The sequence below is a fragment of the Centrocercus urophasianus genome, unplaced genomic scaffold (assembly GCF_019232065.1).
Source record: "Centrocercus urophasianus isolate 14NV4802_14NV808 unplaced genomic scaffold, USGS_Curo_1.0 seq_36, whole genome shotgun sequence".
Taxonomy (NCBI): Eukaryota; Metazoa; Chordata; class Aves; order Galliformes; family Phasianidae; genus Centrocercus; species Centrocercus urophasianus.
This window is the reverse complement of record NW_024884933.1, coordinates 2,278,030-2,295,491: the sequence shown is the minus strand read 5'-3', so window position 1 is coordinate 2,295,491 and position 17,462 is coordinate 2,278,030. Positions and strand designations below refer to the sequence as shown.

Below are 17,462 nucleotides of genomic sequence, written 5' to 3'. Positions count from 1 at the left end.
GAAGCACATGCTGACAAGCAACTCCCAGGAACAAGTCCCCCTCACACTCTATCCTTCCTCCCTAACAGCATTACCAGTATTCATTACTTACTGCTAAAGTGAGACTTTGTCCCAAAAAGATGGTGACCAACTGTGCTAACAGTGTCACTTGTGCTAAGTTATGTCATGTTAATTAGAAGAGAGTTCTCCTGTTATCTTGCTGTCTAAAAGACCAGGAAAATTATCTCCACGCAGCTGAATACCATCTGCTTACCTTTGGAAAACACACACTGCCAAGCAACAAAAAAAGGTCTTCCTAAAAAAATATCCACCAAGCTAATTAAGTTTAAGAACTCAGCACAAAACAACATGCCAACCAAAAGCATATTATAGACAGAGGTGATAAAAGAAGAAGGGAGTGATTCTCACGGGAATTAAGAGAAAAATAATCCTGGAGCTGCCAAGTGTGGCATCATGGAAATACCTCGTAAGGAGATCAAGGACCTGTTGTTTGCGGCTGGGGATGGTAGCCAGAGCTTCCACAATGGTACATGCAGCCTGCCTTGCAGCTTGAGTGGCTGGAGTAAACAGTACCTAAAGCACAAGCATTAAAAGAAGGTATCATTTGATGCACAGAGATAAACCAGAGATACCTCACCAGAAAGAGACAGCACACACTGGGACAGTTTGGTGACTCGATGGCAGTGTTCACTTGTTCTTCTGAAGACTTCATTCTAAGAGAATGCCTACATGATGTTCTACATCAAAACATTACCATGCACTCATCCATACAGCATGCAAAATATGGCAAACTACCAACATTCCCTGGTGGTTAACTGTGCCCCGTGGTGCTGACAGGCCAGTGCATCACATTGGAGCTTTCACCCATGTTTACCTGTCGCAACCAATTGTTGTGTCCCAGCTTGAGATCCAGAGGACAAGTTCTCTTCCCACGGCGACTCATGAACTGTTTCCACTTCCAAACATATTTTTCTGACAAATAGAGCTGGTGAAGCTCTGCTTTGCTAGGAGATTTCCCATTGGCATCTACACCTGCAATATTGATCACAGCTCAAGAGAAATGTTTATCTTCAGGCACAGTGCATTTTCTGCTCAGAGGCTGAGCAACGCAGCTTAGAAAGGTCAGTGCTGCCATCTCCACAGACTGCATGGTTAAGTGTGAAGATGGTATCAGATGGCAGGGACAGAAGCCAACACAACTCGACAGAAGTACATGCATGTTCTTTCACAATATTGCACAGAACAGAGTTAAAAACACAGAACTACCTCTGGCAGGGAGGCACTTTTTCCAAGCTTCATACGATGCTTTGGGATCCCTCTTAAGCCACAGTTGAGCTTGTGCATGGATTTCATTGCTGTAAGGCTTCACAGTGGTGAGAGCATCTGCAGGCACATCCTAGCAGACAAAAAAAGCTCCTGTGACTCTTGACAAAGCCACAAACTGCAGCTAAATTACAGTCAAGGAGCAGCCAACAAATATTGCCTTTATCAGAATTATAGCTGTATTCAAAAATCTGAGTCAGATGTACTTGATTTCACAAAACTGGTGGGAGCACCAAGTGCTTGCCCCTAAAAAGCAGACTCTAATGAGCTCATTTTCAGATACTTTGCTCAAATTCTGGGGCAATACCTTGTTTTTCTTGCTGGTTGGAGCAGGTGGTTTGATCAGCTTTTGAAGAATGCGCAGGCACATGAGTGTGATGTTTTCAACAACCACTGGAGTCTTAATGTTCACTGCCATCAGAAAGAGGCTGAGAGCTGAAAGAGAGACATGCTCTTGCCACCAAGATCTGCACATGGGTCCCCTCCACAGCTCTGTACAGCACCTCAAAAGTGCTTGGAACAAAGTAAGACCTCCTATCCTTAAGCAAAGCTATCACGTTCTCATGGAACCAAGAATGGAAAACATTCAGTTTTTTAAAGCACTTCCATATTTCTATTTCTTAGCACTCCTATTTCAAGATCCTGGAGACAAAGCGCATGGACCTGGGTATAGCATTTAAAATAAAGCTTTCACTTTCAGCTGTTTCAACTCACCACAGCGTAGTCGGAGCTCCCAGCAGCTGTCTTCCTTTGAGATGGAGTCTGTGAGCAGCAACATCTCATACTGGAGACTGCTAGCCTGTAAGACAGACAAGAGTAAAAGCTTAAGAAGGTGATACAGCAGCCTCTTTTGCCTTCTGGTATTTAAAAATACAGCTTTAAAACACATTGATCTGAGTACATCTAGTCCCATCCCCAACTGAGATGACAGGCAGTGGGCCTGAGAGAGCTGCAAGGTGAGCTGCAAACCACAGCTAAGGCATGTGGAGCAGTCTGAGAAAGCTCAGGCCCGTTACTGTAATGTAATGTTGTACTCTACCTTCATTCCTATCAAGACACCTTATGTATTACAGACAGATTATGATAACAGAGAAAATGCAATGACTGGAATACACCAGCAGTTGTAGAGGGTCAGGAAAAAATAATTAAAAAAAAAAAAAAAGAAAGCACTGGAGTCTCTCACCAAGTCTGGATTTGCCCAGTGTCCCTTCAGGGCTGCAGAAACCTTCCCGATGATTAAATCATTCATCTGTTGCGTGGCTTCTGGATTGTCCCTAATACCAGAAGGAAAAAGGGAACTCTGTTACCCTGTGCTCCTACTAAACACCAAAAGCTCCTGGGATTTCAGCTTAGCTCATGACAAATACACAGCAAGCAGTTATGGTCCACAGTTTGCTGATGCCAGATCTCTCCCCTGCACAGCTACACCTTCCCAATTCTGCTTTTACCAGAAGAGGGCTATGAGCACTGAAGCAACCCATACCTGGTCAGAAGGCACATGAGCTGACGGACCTCCTCCCTCATGGTGGCTGCGCCCCGCCGCAAGTTGTAGTCAAACAGCTCTCGGATAAGGCCCTGGGACACGAGGATATGCCTGATGGCAGAGTTGGTTGCCAAAGCCCGGAGCAATGTTATGCAGTGTTCAGTGACAGCTGAGGCACAGCCGTAACACTTTGTTGATGATGTGTGGCCACAGCCTAGAACAGACAAGGCACGGTACTGGCTGGCAGTGAACGTGGGTTGGACGGTGGTCCGTGAGGATTTGGTTGCTGCCTCCCTCTGTTGAAGGTCATATTCCAGGAGCTCCTTCCGAGAGGCAAATACTTTCTGGAAACACAGAATTGAAAATTGTGAAGCACTACACAGTCACTAAACTTATTTACAGGTTACTTCCACTGTACACTTTATGGAGATACATTATGTTTTACACAACTCAAAATCCTTCACGTCAGTGGCAAACCTGGGAAATTCATTAGAAAGGAATTGGGTCCCCATTGATGTCCCCCATTGATGCCACCCATGGGTGCCCCGGTGCCATTGATGTCACCCACTCATGTCACCCCCTGCTGCCACCCGGGGGGGGGGGGATCAGCCTAACTCCATCTTATCTGCTCTGTTTTAAGGCTTGTTGTCCACATTAGAAGTGGAAGGAAACCCATGACCCAAATACCAATCAAAGCATATCATACCTGGATGATTTTGGAAAGTTCATCAAACGAGTTCTTGCAGTCACCACAGTACTCCTGGGCTAACTGCAGTATGTATCTGTTCACACTAGCTGAGGTAGAACTGATCCCTCCACTACTACCAGATTCATCCTGGAACAGAGGGGAAAATGAAATGCATCACGTATGGAAGGTACACACAAAAAACAATCACTACAAAAGAGCATTTGAGGCAAGGGCCTTCAGCTGTCCTTGGCAATATAAAAGCCAGTGCCCTGCCTGCCTTCTACAAGGGTTTTTCTGTGCAAAATCCATTTGTCCTTTGATACCTGGGGCTTTTCAGGAGCTGCCTCATTCACTTTGCACAAAAGGTTTTCCAGCTGTGGTCGGTGTCCCATTAGCTGGTGATACACTCTGTCAGCTTTGTCCAAGAGGGTGTTGATGTTCGTTACTGCCTAAGAATAAAAGAAGAAAGGAAACTCTTGGTTTATGTTCAGAAAAGATTTTTAATTCTACTGAGCTACCCCTCCAAGTTTTCCCACGTCTTTTGAACTTCTCTGTGTTACTGGAAAGTGTGAGCTCTGCTTCTTCCACAAGTATCCAGTGTGCAACACCGTAATCTGCACACTCAGACTTTGTGACAGGCCACACTGACACCACATGTACTGCAATGGGCTCCTCTTTCATTAGCAGGGCTCCTCAGACGAGATGTTAATGTACAGAGCACAATCCAAATTAACCCAAAGAGATGCAGTGCTAGATGGTTTGTATGCAGAGCACTGAATAATGTCTTTGAAGAATGATCTACTTAGTGGATGAAGAGAGTAAATAAGGGATTGCATTCCATACTTCTCAAAATGCCAGAGACAAGAATGAGGATTTTGAGAGATCACCAGAATTAAAGAAAATGCATTAGTCAGTAAAAAGCATTGAAGGAGCACTGCTTTTCGTGTTACTCCCAAGACAGATGGGCCTCTGATGTCTCTACATTGTTGACTTGGCCAAGAGATACAGCATTTCATTAATGAATCTGCTATTGGTCCAACCTTCTTTCGATCCTCCTCATTCTCTATGGGATCCACTGCACAGCAAGGCTTGGCATACAACATGAAGTCAAAGCGTGCGTATTTACAGAACCCACAGGCATTGCAAAGGAAGGGATCCTTCTCGTCGTAATTAATGGACCTGGAAGGCAAGCCAGGAAGGTCAGAGAGCTGAGCTTATCGAGATAACTAATAATGAAGGGGAATAAAGCAAGTAAGCTCTGAATGCACTCATTAATTAGGTAAAGGAGAAGGATGGCCCCCAAAACATCTAACCTACCTTAAGGAAGCTGCTATGAGCAAAGCACACGTGGTATGTGAGAATCAAAACCTAGGCACCAAAAAATCCATGTAGAAGTAGTGCATTCTGAGCAGTAAGCAGAAACAGGCTTGAGTTTGTGCCTAACAATCCTGCTTCAACAACAGTAACTCCCAGCAGAACGTCAGATGAGGACACTGTGCCCTTTATGAGGACACAGATTAAAAGAAACAGTTTTGTAAGGCCTGGGCCCTGAATAGCTTTCACTCTCTACACAGTTGCAGTGGGACTAGCTGCAGCATACTTAATATCCTCTGCTGCAGACTAGAGTAGCACGACATGAACTGGTTTATAGCTCCCATATTTCAATACAGGATATGGAAACCTTTCAGCAGAACAATAATCAACTGATCTGTGCAAAGAATCTGCTGAACAACTTGGAACCCCTGCAGATTTGAGAGGAATGTGGGACAACACGATGGGAGAAGAGACTCCAAATGAGGCAACTAAACTCACAAAAGAGGAGGATTTGTGATACTGTAGTAAAAGCCTGAATAGCACACAGTAAATTACATCCTGAGCCCTGCTCTGAATGAGGAGAGCACAACAAAAGCTATGAAAAGACAAACCAGCACAGTCCATCCTGCACGCCACGTCGGGAATCCTGGGGGGAACCCCCCCCACAACTGAACTCCAGGTCCTGCTTTAACCAAGGAAGCCAAAAATAACCTCCTCCTGGGAATTTGCTGCTTTAAACTTCTGAGGGCTTGCTTCAGAACTTCAGCATTCTTTCAGCACTGTCGCATCAGGTTTCCTTTGTTTGCCTGCATTAATGCTAAATCCCTCTGTAAGCCTGTTTTATACTTCTCGACTAATTTGATTGCGTGCTCCTATTAACCAGAATGGTGCATTTCAATAGCAGGGTATTCTGCTGAACATCCAACGTGAGCAGCAGCACGAGGGGCTCCGTGGGGAGGAACTGGGATGACCTACCTGCACTTGTGGCACTGATACACGTTCTCACCACAGTTCCCACACACCCCCGGGTTGGCAGGGACGGACGCACTGCACCGAGGGCACTGCAGGGTCTCCGTGGAAGCCTGGTAGTTCTCATAGAAATCTGCGAATTCAATCATCAGGTTGGAAGCCACGATGGGCAGAGGAAGGTCGATCTTTACCTCTGTCTGGCCTGGGGTCAGCTGGACCTTTTTGGCTTTGTGCCATCGAGCTGGCCTGGGAAAGAAAAGAGAAGCGCACGGCTTTCCAATGGGGAAGAACCCTCCTGCCCACGCACAAAGAGGAGCCAAGCACAACCACCTCGGCTCCAAATCTACTTTATATGGGATGAATGGAGAGCTGTTCTAGGATTCGCTTCCTTAGCTTCTGTATTGACATGATATGTAGCCAGAAATACATTTTAAGCCTTTATCCTCTTCATAGAGAGAGACTGTTTAGGATTAGAGAGCTGTTGATGCCTCATGGAAGAACTTTAATTCTACAGACATTTTCTAGGGATTTTCACCTCCGTTTTTTTTTATTAGTAAAGACATTTGCATGAAAACAGGATATTTATTTCTAAAGATCTCATCTACTCCCACTGCTTATTCTCAACCTGAAGTCAGAATCCTCTCTTTGTGACATCATAATCCTCTCCACAGCAGCCACTTGTGATGTCACAGAAGATTAAAACTTCAAATAAGCAATAAGCAGCAGGCACAGATTAATCCCTAAGCCAAAGAGATCTGATTCTGGTGAGAAGATCTCAAGAAGTGAGAAGGGAAAGCATATAAGCAGAACTGGCTCCAGACTGAGCAATGCACTGAAAGAGAGTGGTTTTTCCTGAGTACATCAGCACTTGAGAGCAAGGCCATCCATCTTCTGATTTTAGTCCTACTATACAGCTTCAAACAAGTAGAGTTACCACTTTCAACATTCCTGGATGCGTTGCAAAGTCCAAATTCCTTCCTGATTCAAAATCCCCACGAGATGCTCTTGATACTAACACTGGTTTCCAAATGTAACACGTTCAACCCATTCCACCTCACCAGAAATCCTAATGTCAAACACACACATGGATGAACATACTTGTTTTTCAGCTCCACTATGGCTTGCACTGTCCTGTTGTTGTAATAGAGGTTGATGGTTCGGACCATTTTGGTGCGTTTCAGGTCTCCTATCTTCACTGTCACTTTGCTGATGGTGTGGCTGCCAATCAGCTTCACCACTTGCTGGGTGGTCGTATACCTGGTATCCACTTTAATGGAGGAAAGCTTAATGTACTGAGAAGACAAAAATAAGGACACACTGTCAATACGATCACATCTCCCAAAAATACAGAAACACAGCTGCTGTAAATGTTGGGATCCCTGTGACTAATTGGAAAGGGCTTAAGAACAGCAGTACTTACACAGAAGGGCACCTCTGGATTGTTGCAGACAAGGCAAGGATCACTCTCTAGGTAATAGCCATCAAATTCCACCAGCCCAGACAGCGTGCTGGAACAAAGGGGAAGAAAATAAAACAATTAACCACCAAGGTATGACTGAGAACACAATTAACAACTTGGCAAATCTATACTCTCCAATTGTTCCTACTATTTTCTAATGTACCAAAAAGGAAAGCAAAAAAGCTAAAACTACTGCCAATAAGGCATATATTTATTTCTTTTCACGTGGCAGATTCTCTCTTTTTTGCTATTCTCTCAAGGCCAGCTGCAGCAAGCATGTAATCTCAGTAGGGGTCCTTCCTCCACCACAATTTCATTAGAAGAACTGGGTATTGCTCTGTGGATTGCAGCTCATCTGCTAAAAAGCTCCTTCAGCGAAATGGATCAAAGGCAGAAGTAACTCACTTGTAAATGTTGGAGTTAGGGTGGTTGGTAAGAATGTGGTTTTGAGTCCGGAGGATCTCCACAGCCTTCTGGGAGTATTCCTTCAACTGAAATACAATTAGGAAATATTCTCTGCTCAGCAATTTATTTTTTTTTTTAATGCAAAGATTTCTCATCACGTGCCATGCTCCGTCCCCCAGACGATGTGTGCACTGTACCCACAGGTGTTTGTGTGGTTAAGTCATTGCCCAAGAATGTAACAGATCCTAAAATTAGACCTTTACCACAACAACAGTGCTGTTTGTCACAGCCAATGACTGGAAATGTTTGCCAGGATTCATAGAACATTTCCAGCTCTTTACAAACACACACGCAATTACCAGTGCATCTAAACTATCTGTTCTCTGTTTGTGGCCCCTTAAGAAATTCCACCACTGCCTTTGTTCAGAAGTCACAGTTAAGAGATGAAATACCAAATCTGTAAAGCGGAGCTAGCATTAGAGCTAGCAGTACTTCCCCCACAGAATTCCCAAGGAACAGTTTTCAACCCACAACACAACAAAAGAAAAATCCCCACTCTCCATTTCAAGGAATCCAGCTGTACCATAAATGAACACTTAGAAAACTCTTAACAGCTGGACCTGAGATGCTGTTCAGCCTCTTCTGAATGACACTGTACCTTCTTCTCAGTCTGCTGTGTTTTCAGAGAGAAGTATCCCAGGAGATCTACAAACTGGGCAGCCTTTCTCCCATAGGCTGGGAGTTCTGGCCAGATTGACCACATGAGATCCAACAGTAATTCTTGCTGAGACTTGTTAGAGTTCCTGTTGGACAGATTACAGATCAAGTAGGCTTGTCAAGATAGCTACACTGACAAGACAGCTATACACAGACGAAGGAAAATATATTTACAGTTCAAAAAAGGTAACTATTTCTTATCTTGCCATACATGAGAGTTCACAGAGTCAAATGTCAACTCTTCCCACCACCAGCAGTGTTCCAGCACTCTTCGAAATGGAAGAGCTCTATAGTAACAACAGACCGCTGAGGGAGCTCAGCACCCTGAAGTCTGCCTTTACACACACAACTGCCATCTTTTTATCTGCACCAGATTCTGTCCAGCTTGGGAATTCATTCTCCCACAAACACCTGCCTCTGTGGATGTCAGGAGCCAGATTCTAAAGGCAGAAATGAGATTTTACTTGCAGATCAAGTTGATCACTAATGTGTAAGTCACAACTTACACCTCTGGCCCCAACAACTGCAGAATAACACGAGCAACACAAGGTGATACCATCATTGCAAGCCTCAGCAACTTTTAGGGCAGAGAAAGAGCTATTTCATCTTTCCAGAACTGAGCTGGGACTGATTCACAAGAGCTGGCTCAGAGAGGCTTCCTCCCAGCTCACCTGTAGATGTGTAGTGCAAGGCAGTGTGCCTGCCATCTGACAGAGGATGAGTTGGATTCCAGCAAGAAGCAACGCAGGAACTGAATGAGGGTTTCCTTATCAGCAAACTTGTTCAGCTGGTTCACCAGAGCTGTACACAGCTGGTCTTCCTGACTGCCTGAGCTCTCACCTAGGGGACACCGGGTAGCACAAGAGAGAAAGAGTTAACAAAGCAGATGATTTGAGTACTTCACAGGCAGTCCAGTTTCCTATTTTATAGGCCACAGAGAAAGGACATGGGGATAAATGACAGTGGTTAAGGCAACACGTATAATGTCCTTCTCTTTTTCAAAAATTATAATTTAACACTCCTGACTATTAGAGAAGAAAACTCCTGCAATGCTTGCCAGTGAGGACATGAGAAATGTGCTACACGTCCTGATAAAAAGAAAAGGAACAATAACAGGGCAGTGAACAGAGTCACAAAGAACCGTCTGTCAGAGAAAGCCAAAACAGTTCCCTGAAGAAAAGCCAAGAGAGAATTTATGCCCATGACTTTTATAGGAAAGCTTAATTACTTTCCCAAGACTGTGGACATCCATTAAGAAGCAGCCCTGGCTCCAACATAGCTTACAAGTCAGACAGAGGAAACAAGTCTGAACATAACCATTGAGGAGCAGAGCTAACTGGGTGTGCATCAACAGAATTTGTTTTAATTCCCATCAGGATTTCAGCCTCCTACATCCCAAGACAAGCAACTTATGTAGAAGCTATTCAGTCACTGGTATAAGCAACTTCTTCTAGACAATTCAAAGCCCACTCAAATTAATAAATGCAGTGGGTTTGGGATATGTCCAGTACCCAATTTCAGCCCCAACTCCTACAGCATAGTACTCCATCTTTGAACCTATTATTATATACAGTGAAACTGCTCTTCTCTCCTAGATGTTGCTAAAGGTTTCAAGCACCCACGCCAAGATTCGTGCCCCCTTCACAGCAGTGGTATTTATCACAACCAGAAGCAAGCAGTGCTCTCTAAATAGAGGTACATAAAGCTGAGAGGAGCAGACTTCATCCCTAAAAGAACTACAGAATTGGGCACAGCTGCAGCTCACCCTCTCGCTCCTTTTCCTTTTCTTCCTTCTTGCTCTTTTTCGTGGAGGATTTGCTCTGTGTGGCTGGCTGCCCAGAGCCTGATGCTGCAGGAGCAGAGGTGGAAGAAGTGCTTGATGATCCAGAGGATGAAGCCACAGACAGCACTTTGCTGCCACACAGAGCACAAGACAGCAGCTGCAGGAGAACTGGAGACACTCCTTCATCTACCAAGAAGCTGACTTGAAGGAGGAAATAGAGAACCGCTGTGGAGAAAGGAAGAAAATTTTTATTGCCTAAATTAAAACTAGATGCACCTACACCGAACTACCAACCCCAACAAAAATACCTTCCAACATGACAAGGAGCATCCCACAAGCTGGCAGAACCCTACATTATGGAAGTAAAACACTTGGGTACACCAAGGTCAAGTGTCACGTCCTAATTTACACAAAGCAGTGAAAACAATGCAGATCTCCTAATTCATGTTCTACTGAGTTCTCCATTACAGCATACTGTGTTCCTCAGCTAGGGAACAGTTGCAATTAGAGCACTGTGATAATTAGTACTGGAAACAGTTCAGTCCTAGTCAAACTCTCAGCTCTGCTCCCCCTTTTCTGTCTGCTGAGCTTCCCCATCTGAGAAGTCTTCATTCAAATCAAGGCATGCAATGCAAACCCTCTGCTCTCCTGAACACTCTCAGAGAAAGAACTCACAGTCATCTTTAATGCAGAATTTCTGCCAGTTCACTGTTCGCTGCGTTGCAATCTCTGCACAAGCCTTTAAATGTTCCATCTGAAAGGCACAATGGGACAGGATTGAACACCATGTCAGTATTTCTATGACTGACTTCTTACAGAAGTGCACCACAGACTTTCTCCAAGTTCAGGTGCACGCTTTTCCTTACCAAACTGATCAACGTATCATACTGCAGAGCAGAGCCTGAACTTGCTGTGACCACACTGGCACGAAGGAAAATGCCTTGCTCTTCCAGGAGCTTTTTGATTCCACGAACATGGGAGTCTAAAGTGTGGAGGTCTCGGAGCTGACGATATTTATCCTTGGATCCACAGATAAAGAGCAAAAGCTTGCGGACTTGGCGACGCACGAATGGAGTCTGCTGGATCATCAGGTACTAAACAAAGAAAAGACCACAGCATCAGCACTGTGGAATCACCAGTAGGCAACCTGTGCCAACAGAAACATGGCTTGCTTTCTTACAAAAAAGACAAGATACTGGAGATGCATTATCAGAAAGTCACCCATAAAAGAGGCAGAAGATACTGCACAGCAATACTGCAGAATCCTGAGCTAGATGACTGGAGACTGCTTCTGAAAACCATTCTGTAACCTCAGATAAAAAGCTAGTCAAGCTTCAAGAAATCCTTTCCACAAACTTGTGCAAATGTAAGATAACTTGTTATGTAGGGAGCTATTCAACCAGATGAAGGAACTGAAAACACATACTCCAAAAAGCTTACTATTTTAAGGACTAAGTGAAGCACCAACAGTAAAGCATGATGTTACATTTTACCATCAGTAAGGTTTTATATTAGAGTTTTCTGGAGGTAAATATTGAGTTACAGAGACCAAAAGACACCTGATTTTTCACACATCCTTTCTTCAACAGGAATAACACAAAGCCAAGAATTAATCTTCATTCAAGAGGGAAAAGAAAAATCAGACGTGGATCAGATTGGCCCTACAGAAGTCCTCATCTCTCCCAAGTAAGGTAACATCAGTGGGATTTTCTGGTTGAAACCTGTGGGTGTATTACATTCTCACCTCAGACAGAAAGTAGAACCAGGAGTGATCAAAGACAGGAGGTGGGATGCGGGAGTTTGTGTCTGCAATCTTCTTGATCTGGTAGGGCAGCCGCAGCACCATCTCTGTCAGAAGCTGAGTGTAGGCCTCAAACACATCTGCAGCGTGACCCTGGGAGTGAGAGACATCAGTCAGGACCAGTGTGTTGTTCTGACATGCTACCCAGTGCATTTGTTTAAAAACAGAGCTCTTCTGCACTTTAGAAACACTTCAAACTGATAAACAAGCTGACAAACCTGCATGAGGAGCTGACCTAATAGGCAACAAGGAAGATGCAGTAAGCTGCTCTGTAGCCCTAAGGCATTTTAATATACAAGCTTTCAACTCAGGACACATGCTTCTATATGCATCTAGCCTTTTTTCCCTGCACCTGTACACATATCAAAGGTCTCTACTGGAATAAAGGTGGCTGAACAAGTCTGGGATTTAATGTGGAAATCCCCAGCAACTGCTAGGTACAGGGCAGGACTCACCTTCACATACTGGCGGAGGAAGAAAGGGCTCATGTCAGGTGGAGAAGAAGTAGTGTGAGGTTTCAGGAGCTGGCTGGTGGCAACAGGCTCCTCATCGTTCTGCTGGCTTTTCCAGTACTCCAGCAAAGACTTCAGCACGTGCAGACAGTAGTCAACAGCACCAGAGCTCAACAGTGCAGCTGCAGTGGCACTGGAGATGAGGGAAGAAGACTGAAAGGAAGAGGAGGAGGATTACCAGAGCACCTGAGCAGTGACAATCAGCCAGCACGTGCTGACATTATGGGTAAGAGAGGAGGGTTGTGTTGTCGTTTCTTCCGAAACTTTACAGGCAGCTTTTAAGTTTGGGGTTTGTTTGAGGTTGGGTTTGGGTTCTTTTTTGTTGTTGTTGTTATTTTGTTTATGAAAAGCAACTCAAATATTTAGAGACTCTTTTGAACAAGCGCTTAGTAAAGGAAAACAAATAAAATCTCCTCTTAAGTCTAATCTCCCCTCGACACATGTGCCAGAGGCCACTGTGCTATGGATTAGACGACTAGGGCTTTTTTTTTTTTTTTCCTCCTCTCTTTTCTTCATTTTTCATTTTTTTTCTCCTTTAAGTTGGGATTTCTATTTGTTTATCTGGGATTTGGCCAGCTGGGGGTGAATTCTGGTAGAGAAAGAGTCCCTGTTGCAGATGCTGCTCAGAGGCTCTGCTCCACCCAGGTATTGCTCCACCTGCATTCTGCAAGACGATGAGCTTTGATTTTTGTGGGAAGCTCAAGTGAATAACAAAGGCTGGAGAAAAAGCTACTGTAAATAAAACTATTAAAGCAGCCCTGTAAATCCAAACAAACCCCACAGCTCATAAGCTCATTAAAATTTGATGCAGTTCAGACTAAATTTTTTAACCTCTATGCTTTTTTATTAATCTCCTTCCCACCACACATACTGCTTTTTATGCCTTATTACTGTACCTTTTAGCAACAAATATCTAAGGAATCCTCTTAGCGACTTTTACGTTGACACAGCAGCATATTGCTTTCCAATAATCACATTACAGATCCTTTTTAACCCCTCCAGTGCCAGTAAGAAGCAATGACAAATCTGCTAGAGCATTTTAAATAACCTTAATGATCTTCCGGCCTCAGCTTCAGCTAGAAACTGCGCACAAAACAAATTATTCCAGTCATCATCTTATGTTGGTTTCCTGTGTTCTGAGTTTCAGCAAAGATCCTTTTTGGTAAGAGTCAAGTAACACTGTTTTTGCAAAGTATTTTAACCTGTTTTTCAGTTTTGCACCATCTACGTGCACCTTTTATACCATCTCTGATGAAGAAAAGCTCCCCAACCAAATCTCATCCCTGAAAAGCACCCTGAAGAACATACCTCACAAATGGAAGACTTTGATCCTGACTTTGTTCTGGACATGAACACACTAAGCAGCCTCATTACCACCAGATGTACTTCATTCACAGGAGAGCGTTCATTTTTCTTAGACACATCCTGCAAAGAGAGAGCTGGCTTGCTTACAGAGCTGAGCATAATGTCCTTGCACCAACGTGTCAGAGCTCTGACCCTCACAAAGTGTTTCTTATGTAAGCTCAAGCAATAACAACAAAAAGAGCAGTCTGAATTCCTCAGTATAAGAGCAGACAGTGGCCTGGGTGTCCATATGTCAATTCTACATCATTGATCAATCATCCCTGTTTTAATTGTTGAATTCAAGTCATGCAAGTTTTCATGCTCACTTGATGATGCTGGAATTAGGTAACAGTGAGTTATTTCATACATTCTGTAAGATTAACTGTCTGAACATACCCATACAGCAGTCTATTGCTCTTATTCCCATGCACCCAACTCCTCCATGAGAAGAAAACCTGTCTAGAAGGAGCAAATCAAGACTGTGCCTGTACTACAGCTTGCCTTTTTCTCCATGCACAGTTCTGCAATCAGCTGGGACAGGAGATTATCTAAAGCTCCCTTGTCCTTCTCATCATCTCCATCCAGGTCTGTTGTGAGCATCAGAATAACCTGGAAATAGAAGTCATATTGAAGTTCATTCATTGAGTCATATTGAAGACTCATTCATTGAGTCAAATGAACAAAAGATCTGTTTCCAAAATACATACAATCTTTTACAAATCTTCTGTAATTTATATCTTAATTAATTTATGCTTTTTCCCAAATTCTCCCTGCATCATGGCACCTCCATAGGAATATTCAGTATAAATGTGAAAGACCCTCCCAGATACATAAGAGTTGAAGGACTTCAGCCCTTAGGGTCATCATTCAACAGTCATACAACACTGAGAAAGAGCACGTGTCTAACTCTTTGGGTAAGGAATATAGTGCAATAGATTGAATGCTTCAGAGAGGGACTCACACACTGTGACTGGGCAAGAAAGAGAAAAGGTTAAAAGCACGTGCAAACAAAAGCCTGGCATTAGGGGCACTGATTAACTTTTTGACTAAGGCTTAAAACCTGAGCCCTCCTCAGTTACCTGCATGTAAGGGATGGCCCGGACTCCCCCAACATTCCTCAGCTGAGGTAAGTTCTGCAGCAGCCTCTCCAGCAACATCAGTCGGACCATGTGCAGCCTGAAGTCAGAAAGCAGCAAGCAAAGGTGAAGCATTTTCAGACACGCTGAAAGAAATACTAGACCAACAAGATGACCAACACGTAACTCCTCCACAAACAATCACACTGCAGAGCAGAAGAATGACTTTTGACAAGGAAAACAGAGCCCCTTGCCTGTTGCTGGTGTGGACATCTCCCTCTGCTTCCCCCTCTCCTTCTGAGCCGTCTCCCTCTTGCTGGCCTGTGGTAGTGCTGATTGCACCTGTGCTGGAGCTGACACTGCCTGGTCCAGCAGGATGGCCCTCAGCTGTCGTGTCCCCATAGGCACTGCTACGGCCAGACACTGAAAAACAATGAGGGGAAGAAAAAAAGAAAGGGAAAAACACACAAACAGAACTGAATATGCATCTTGCCCTCTTCACAGCAACCATAGCACTACCCTATGGAATTATGGTTCTAAGCAAACAGTGTCTGTGATTACTTTCAAAAGGTTAAAAGAGCAGCACTTCCACAGATGCAACACAACACCCTCAGCAGTGCTTTGTTCACCAGCCTGACTTCGGTGGCACAAACTGAATGGGTTCCACAGCAGTAAGTTTAAGGTGGGTTAGAAGAAGGGTGTACAGGCAGCATGAATGCAATTGTTCACAGAAGTCTGTTTGCTGCCTTCAAATAAATCATTAATTTATTTTTCCAATTAGTTTTATCAGGGTATCAATCTCAAAGAGGAGGAAATTACCTTAATCCCATTTAAACTTACCCTGTATTTTAAGGCATTCTTTTATTCTCACTCTAGGCTACGTCACTGTGTAATTTATTACAGATCAGCAAAAACTACTATTCCACATTTCTAGAGAACCACAAGAGTGAGGAAATATTCACAGTCTGTAGGGCACTTTGATAGTAATCACAAAACGGTGCATGGCATCATCAATCTAGAACAGACTTCTTCTCTTTCAGGGATTTCTCATCCCACCCACTCCTGGTAATTCTTCTTACTGTAGAAATCACATACACAAACACTGCTCCAGCAACAGATACTCACCACTGTGCTCACCAGCCACTGAGTCCACAGCACTGCCACCACTCTCAGAGCCCACGCTTCCACCATGGTCAGCAGGTGAAGTCCGAAGAGTTGAGCCATCTGTTGCAGCTGTGCTGCCTTCATCATCAGATGCTGGAGCTAAAAGAATAAAGAGAGCTGTTACAAGTAAAAACACTGTCTTAATATAACTGCAAAAGAAGTACATAGCATAAAAGAAAAGCCACAAAGATTTGTATTTCAATTTTCGACTACAAACCCAAAAGGAATTTGCACTGTCCATCAGTGCATTTAAGTCTGCTAAGAGTAGTGCAGGGGAGATACCCAAGAGTGAAACCACATTATGAAATGGTCCACCACATTAGCAACTTGAAGGGCAAAGTCTGTCTGCTTTACATGCAAAGAAAATACTGTATTTGGTTTACTTTGCTTTATTTTAAGAAGAGGAAAACACTTCCTCAGAAGTGCATAAGAAAGGTCCTCCAAAGCAAGAAAAGATCCTGTATAAACTATTAAGGACACACGAAGCCAATAAATAAGGATTGGTTCTTCAAAACATCATTTGCTAACAATCTAAAAATCATTATTTAGCCTGAAATTAAAAAAAACAACTTGATTCCTTGCAGTGAACAGTTACCTGATGCTGTCGTATCTGAGAGCGTTCCAGCATCAAGAGAAGAAGAGCTGGGTGCTTGGCCAGACAGTCCTAAGCTCTGCAGTCCAAGTGCACTGCTGCTGCTACCTGCAAGAAGAAAACAAATGATGAATACCTTTCTACATACAAACTACATTACCTCTGGCCTTCTGTGTGCATTTCCTTGCTCCACTACCTTTGCTTTGATGGTGGTCACATCAATAGCTTCTGCTCTGCTTCTTTCTCAGTTTCCTCATATTCTGTTTCCCTTTTTGAGCAACAGCAATGTTGACATCTTACCTTGCTGATCCTGTTGCAGGCTCAGGGCAATAGCCAATTCCACCATGGTTTCATCATCTGCATCTGGAGGGATATCCAGCATTGGAGGGAATCCCTCTGCTCCAGCCAGAAGAGCCTCCAGGGGAGAAGGGTTCCCATTGTTCACATTTTCAGAAGTCTCCAGAACCATTGATTCAGACTGTGGAAAAGGAACACAGCGAGAGAGCCTTTGTCAAACCACCATCAGCTAATGGAACAGTAAGCATCAATTCATCATGCACTAAACTGAACCCAAGCACTTAACAGATTCCAAAGAGAAGCACTCTGGACTTACCACCATCTCAAAGTCACCATGATCAACTTCACTTTGCTCCTGGCTTTCCTGGCGGATATGCTCACCATTTGCTATCCCAGAGCTCTGCAGCTTGTCTTCTGCATCGTCGTCGTCATCATCATCTTTATCTCCTGCATTACAAAGGATTAATTCACAAATTAATTCCCAATGGTTTTTAGTGGGGAAAGAGAGAAGGAAGAAAGGAAATAAGAAAAACTA

The 17,462-nt window shown here is 43.8% G+C and overlaps 1 protein-coding gene across 1 annotated transcript in view; it reads right to left on the bottom strand.

The window, feature by feature from the left end:
• UBR4 (ubiquitin protein ligase E3 component n-recognin 4) overlaps nt 1–17,462 on the bottom strand; it is a 68,581-nt gene that overhangs the window by 17,760 nt on the left and 33,359 nt on the right. The window contains exons 57-85 of the mRNA XM_042831819.1: nt 17,244–17,374; nt 16,931–17,108; nt 16,634–16,738; nt 16,000–16,155; nt 15,129–15,297; nt 14,878–14,974; nt 14,300–14,407; nt 13,763–13,879; nt 12,398–12,607; nt 11,886–12,035; nt 11,008–11,235; nt 10,817–10,895; nt 10,124–10,366; nt 9,030–9,198; nt 8,300–8,444; nt 7,642–7,727; nt 7,198–7,285; nt 6,876–7,069; nt 5,784–6,023; nt 4,535–4,673; nt 3,818–3,943; nt 3,513–3,641; nt 2,807–3,150; nt 2,507–2,597; nt 2,038–2,122; nt 1,631–1,758; nt 1,267–1,396; nt 875–1,032; nt 464–573 (exon numbers count right to left, since the gene is read on the bottom strand). Coding sequence (XP_042687753.1) covers nt 464–573; nt 875–1,032; nt 1,267–1,396; nt 1,631–1,758; nt 2,038–2,122; nt 2,507–2,597; nt 2,807–3,150; nt 3,513–3,641; nt 3,818–3,943; nt 4,535–4,673; nt 5,784–6,023; nt 6,876–7,069; nt 7,198–7,285; nt 7,642–7,727; nt 8,300–8,444; nt 9,030–9,198; nt 10,124–10,366; nt 10,817–10,895; nt 11,008–11,235; nt 11,886–12,035; nt 12,398–12,607; nt 13,763–13,879; nt 14,300–14,407; nt 14,878–14,974; nt 15,129–15,297; nt 16,000–16,155; nt 16,634–16,738; nt 16,931–17,108; nt 17,244–17,374 — 4,333 coding nt within the window. The remainder of the gene's footprint in view (nt 1–463; nt 574–874; nt 1,033–1,266; nt 1,397–1,630; nt 1,759–2,037; nt 2,123–2,506; nt 2,598–2,806; nt 3,151–3,512; nt 3,642–3,817; nt 3,944–4,534; nt 4,674–5,783; nt 6,024–6,875; nt 7,070–7,197; nt 7,286–7,641; nt 7,728–8,299; nt 8,445–9,029; nt 9,199–10,123; nt 10,367–10,816; nt 10,896–11,007; nt 11,236–11,885; nt 12,036–12,397; nt 12,608–13,762; nt 13,880–14,299; nt 14,408–14,877; nt 14,975–15,128; nt 15,298–15,999; nt 16,156–16,633; nt 16,739–16,930; nt 17,109–17,243; nt 17,375–17,462) is intronic.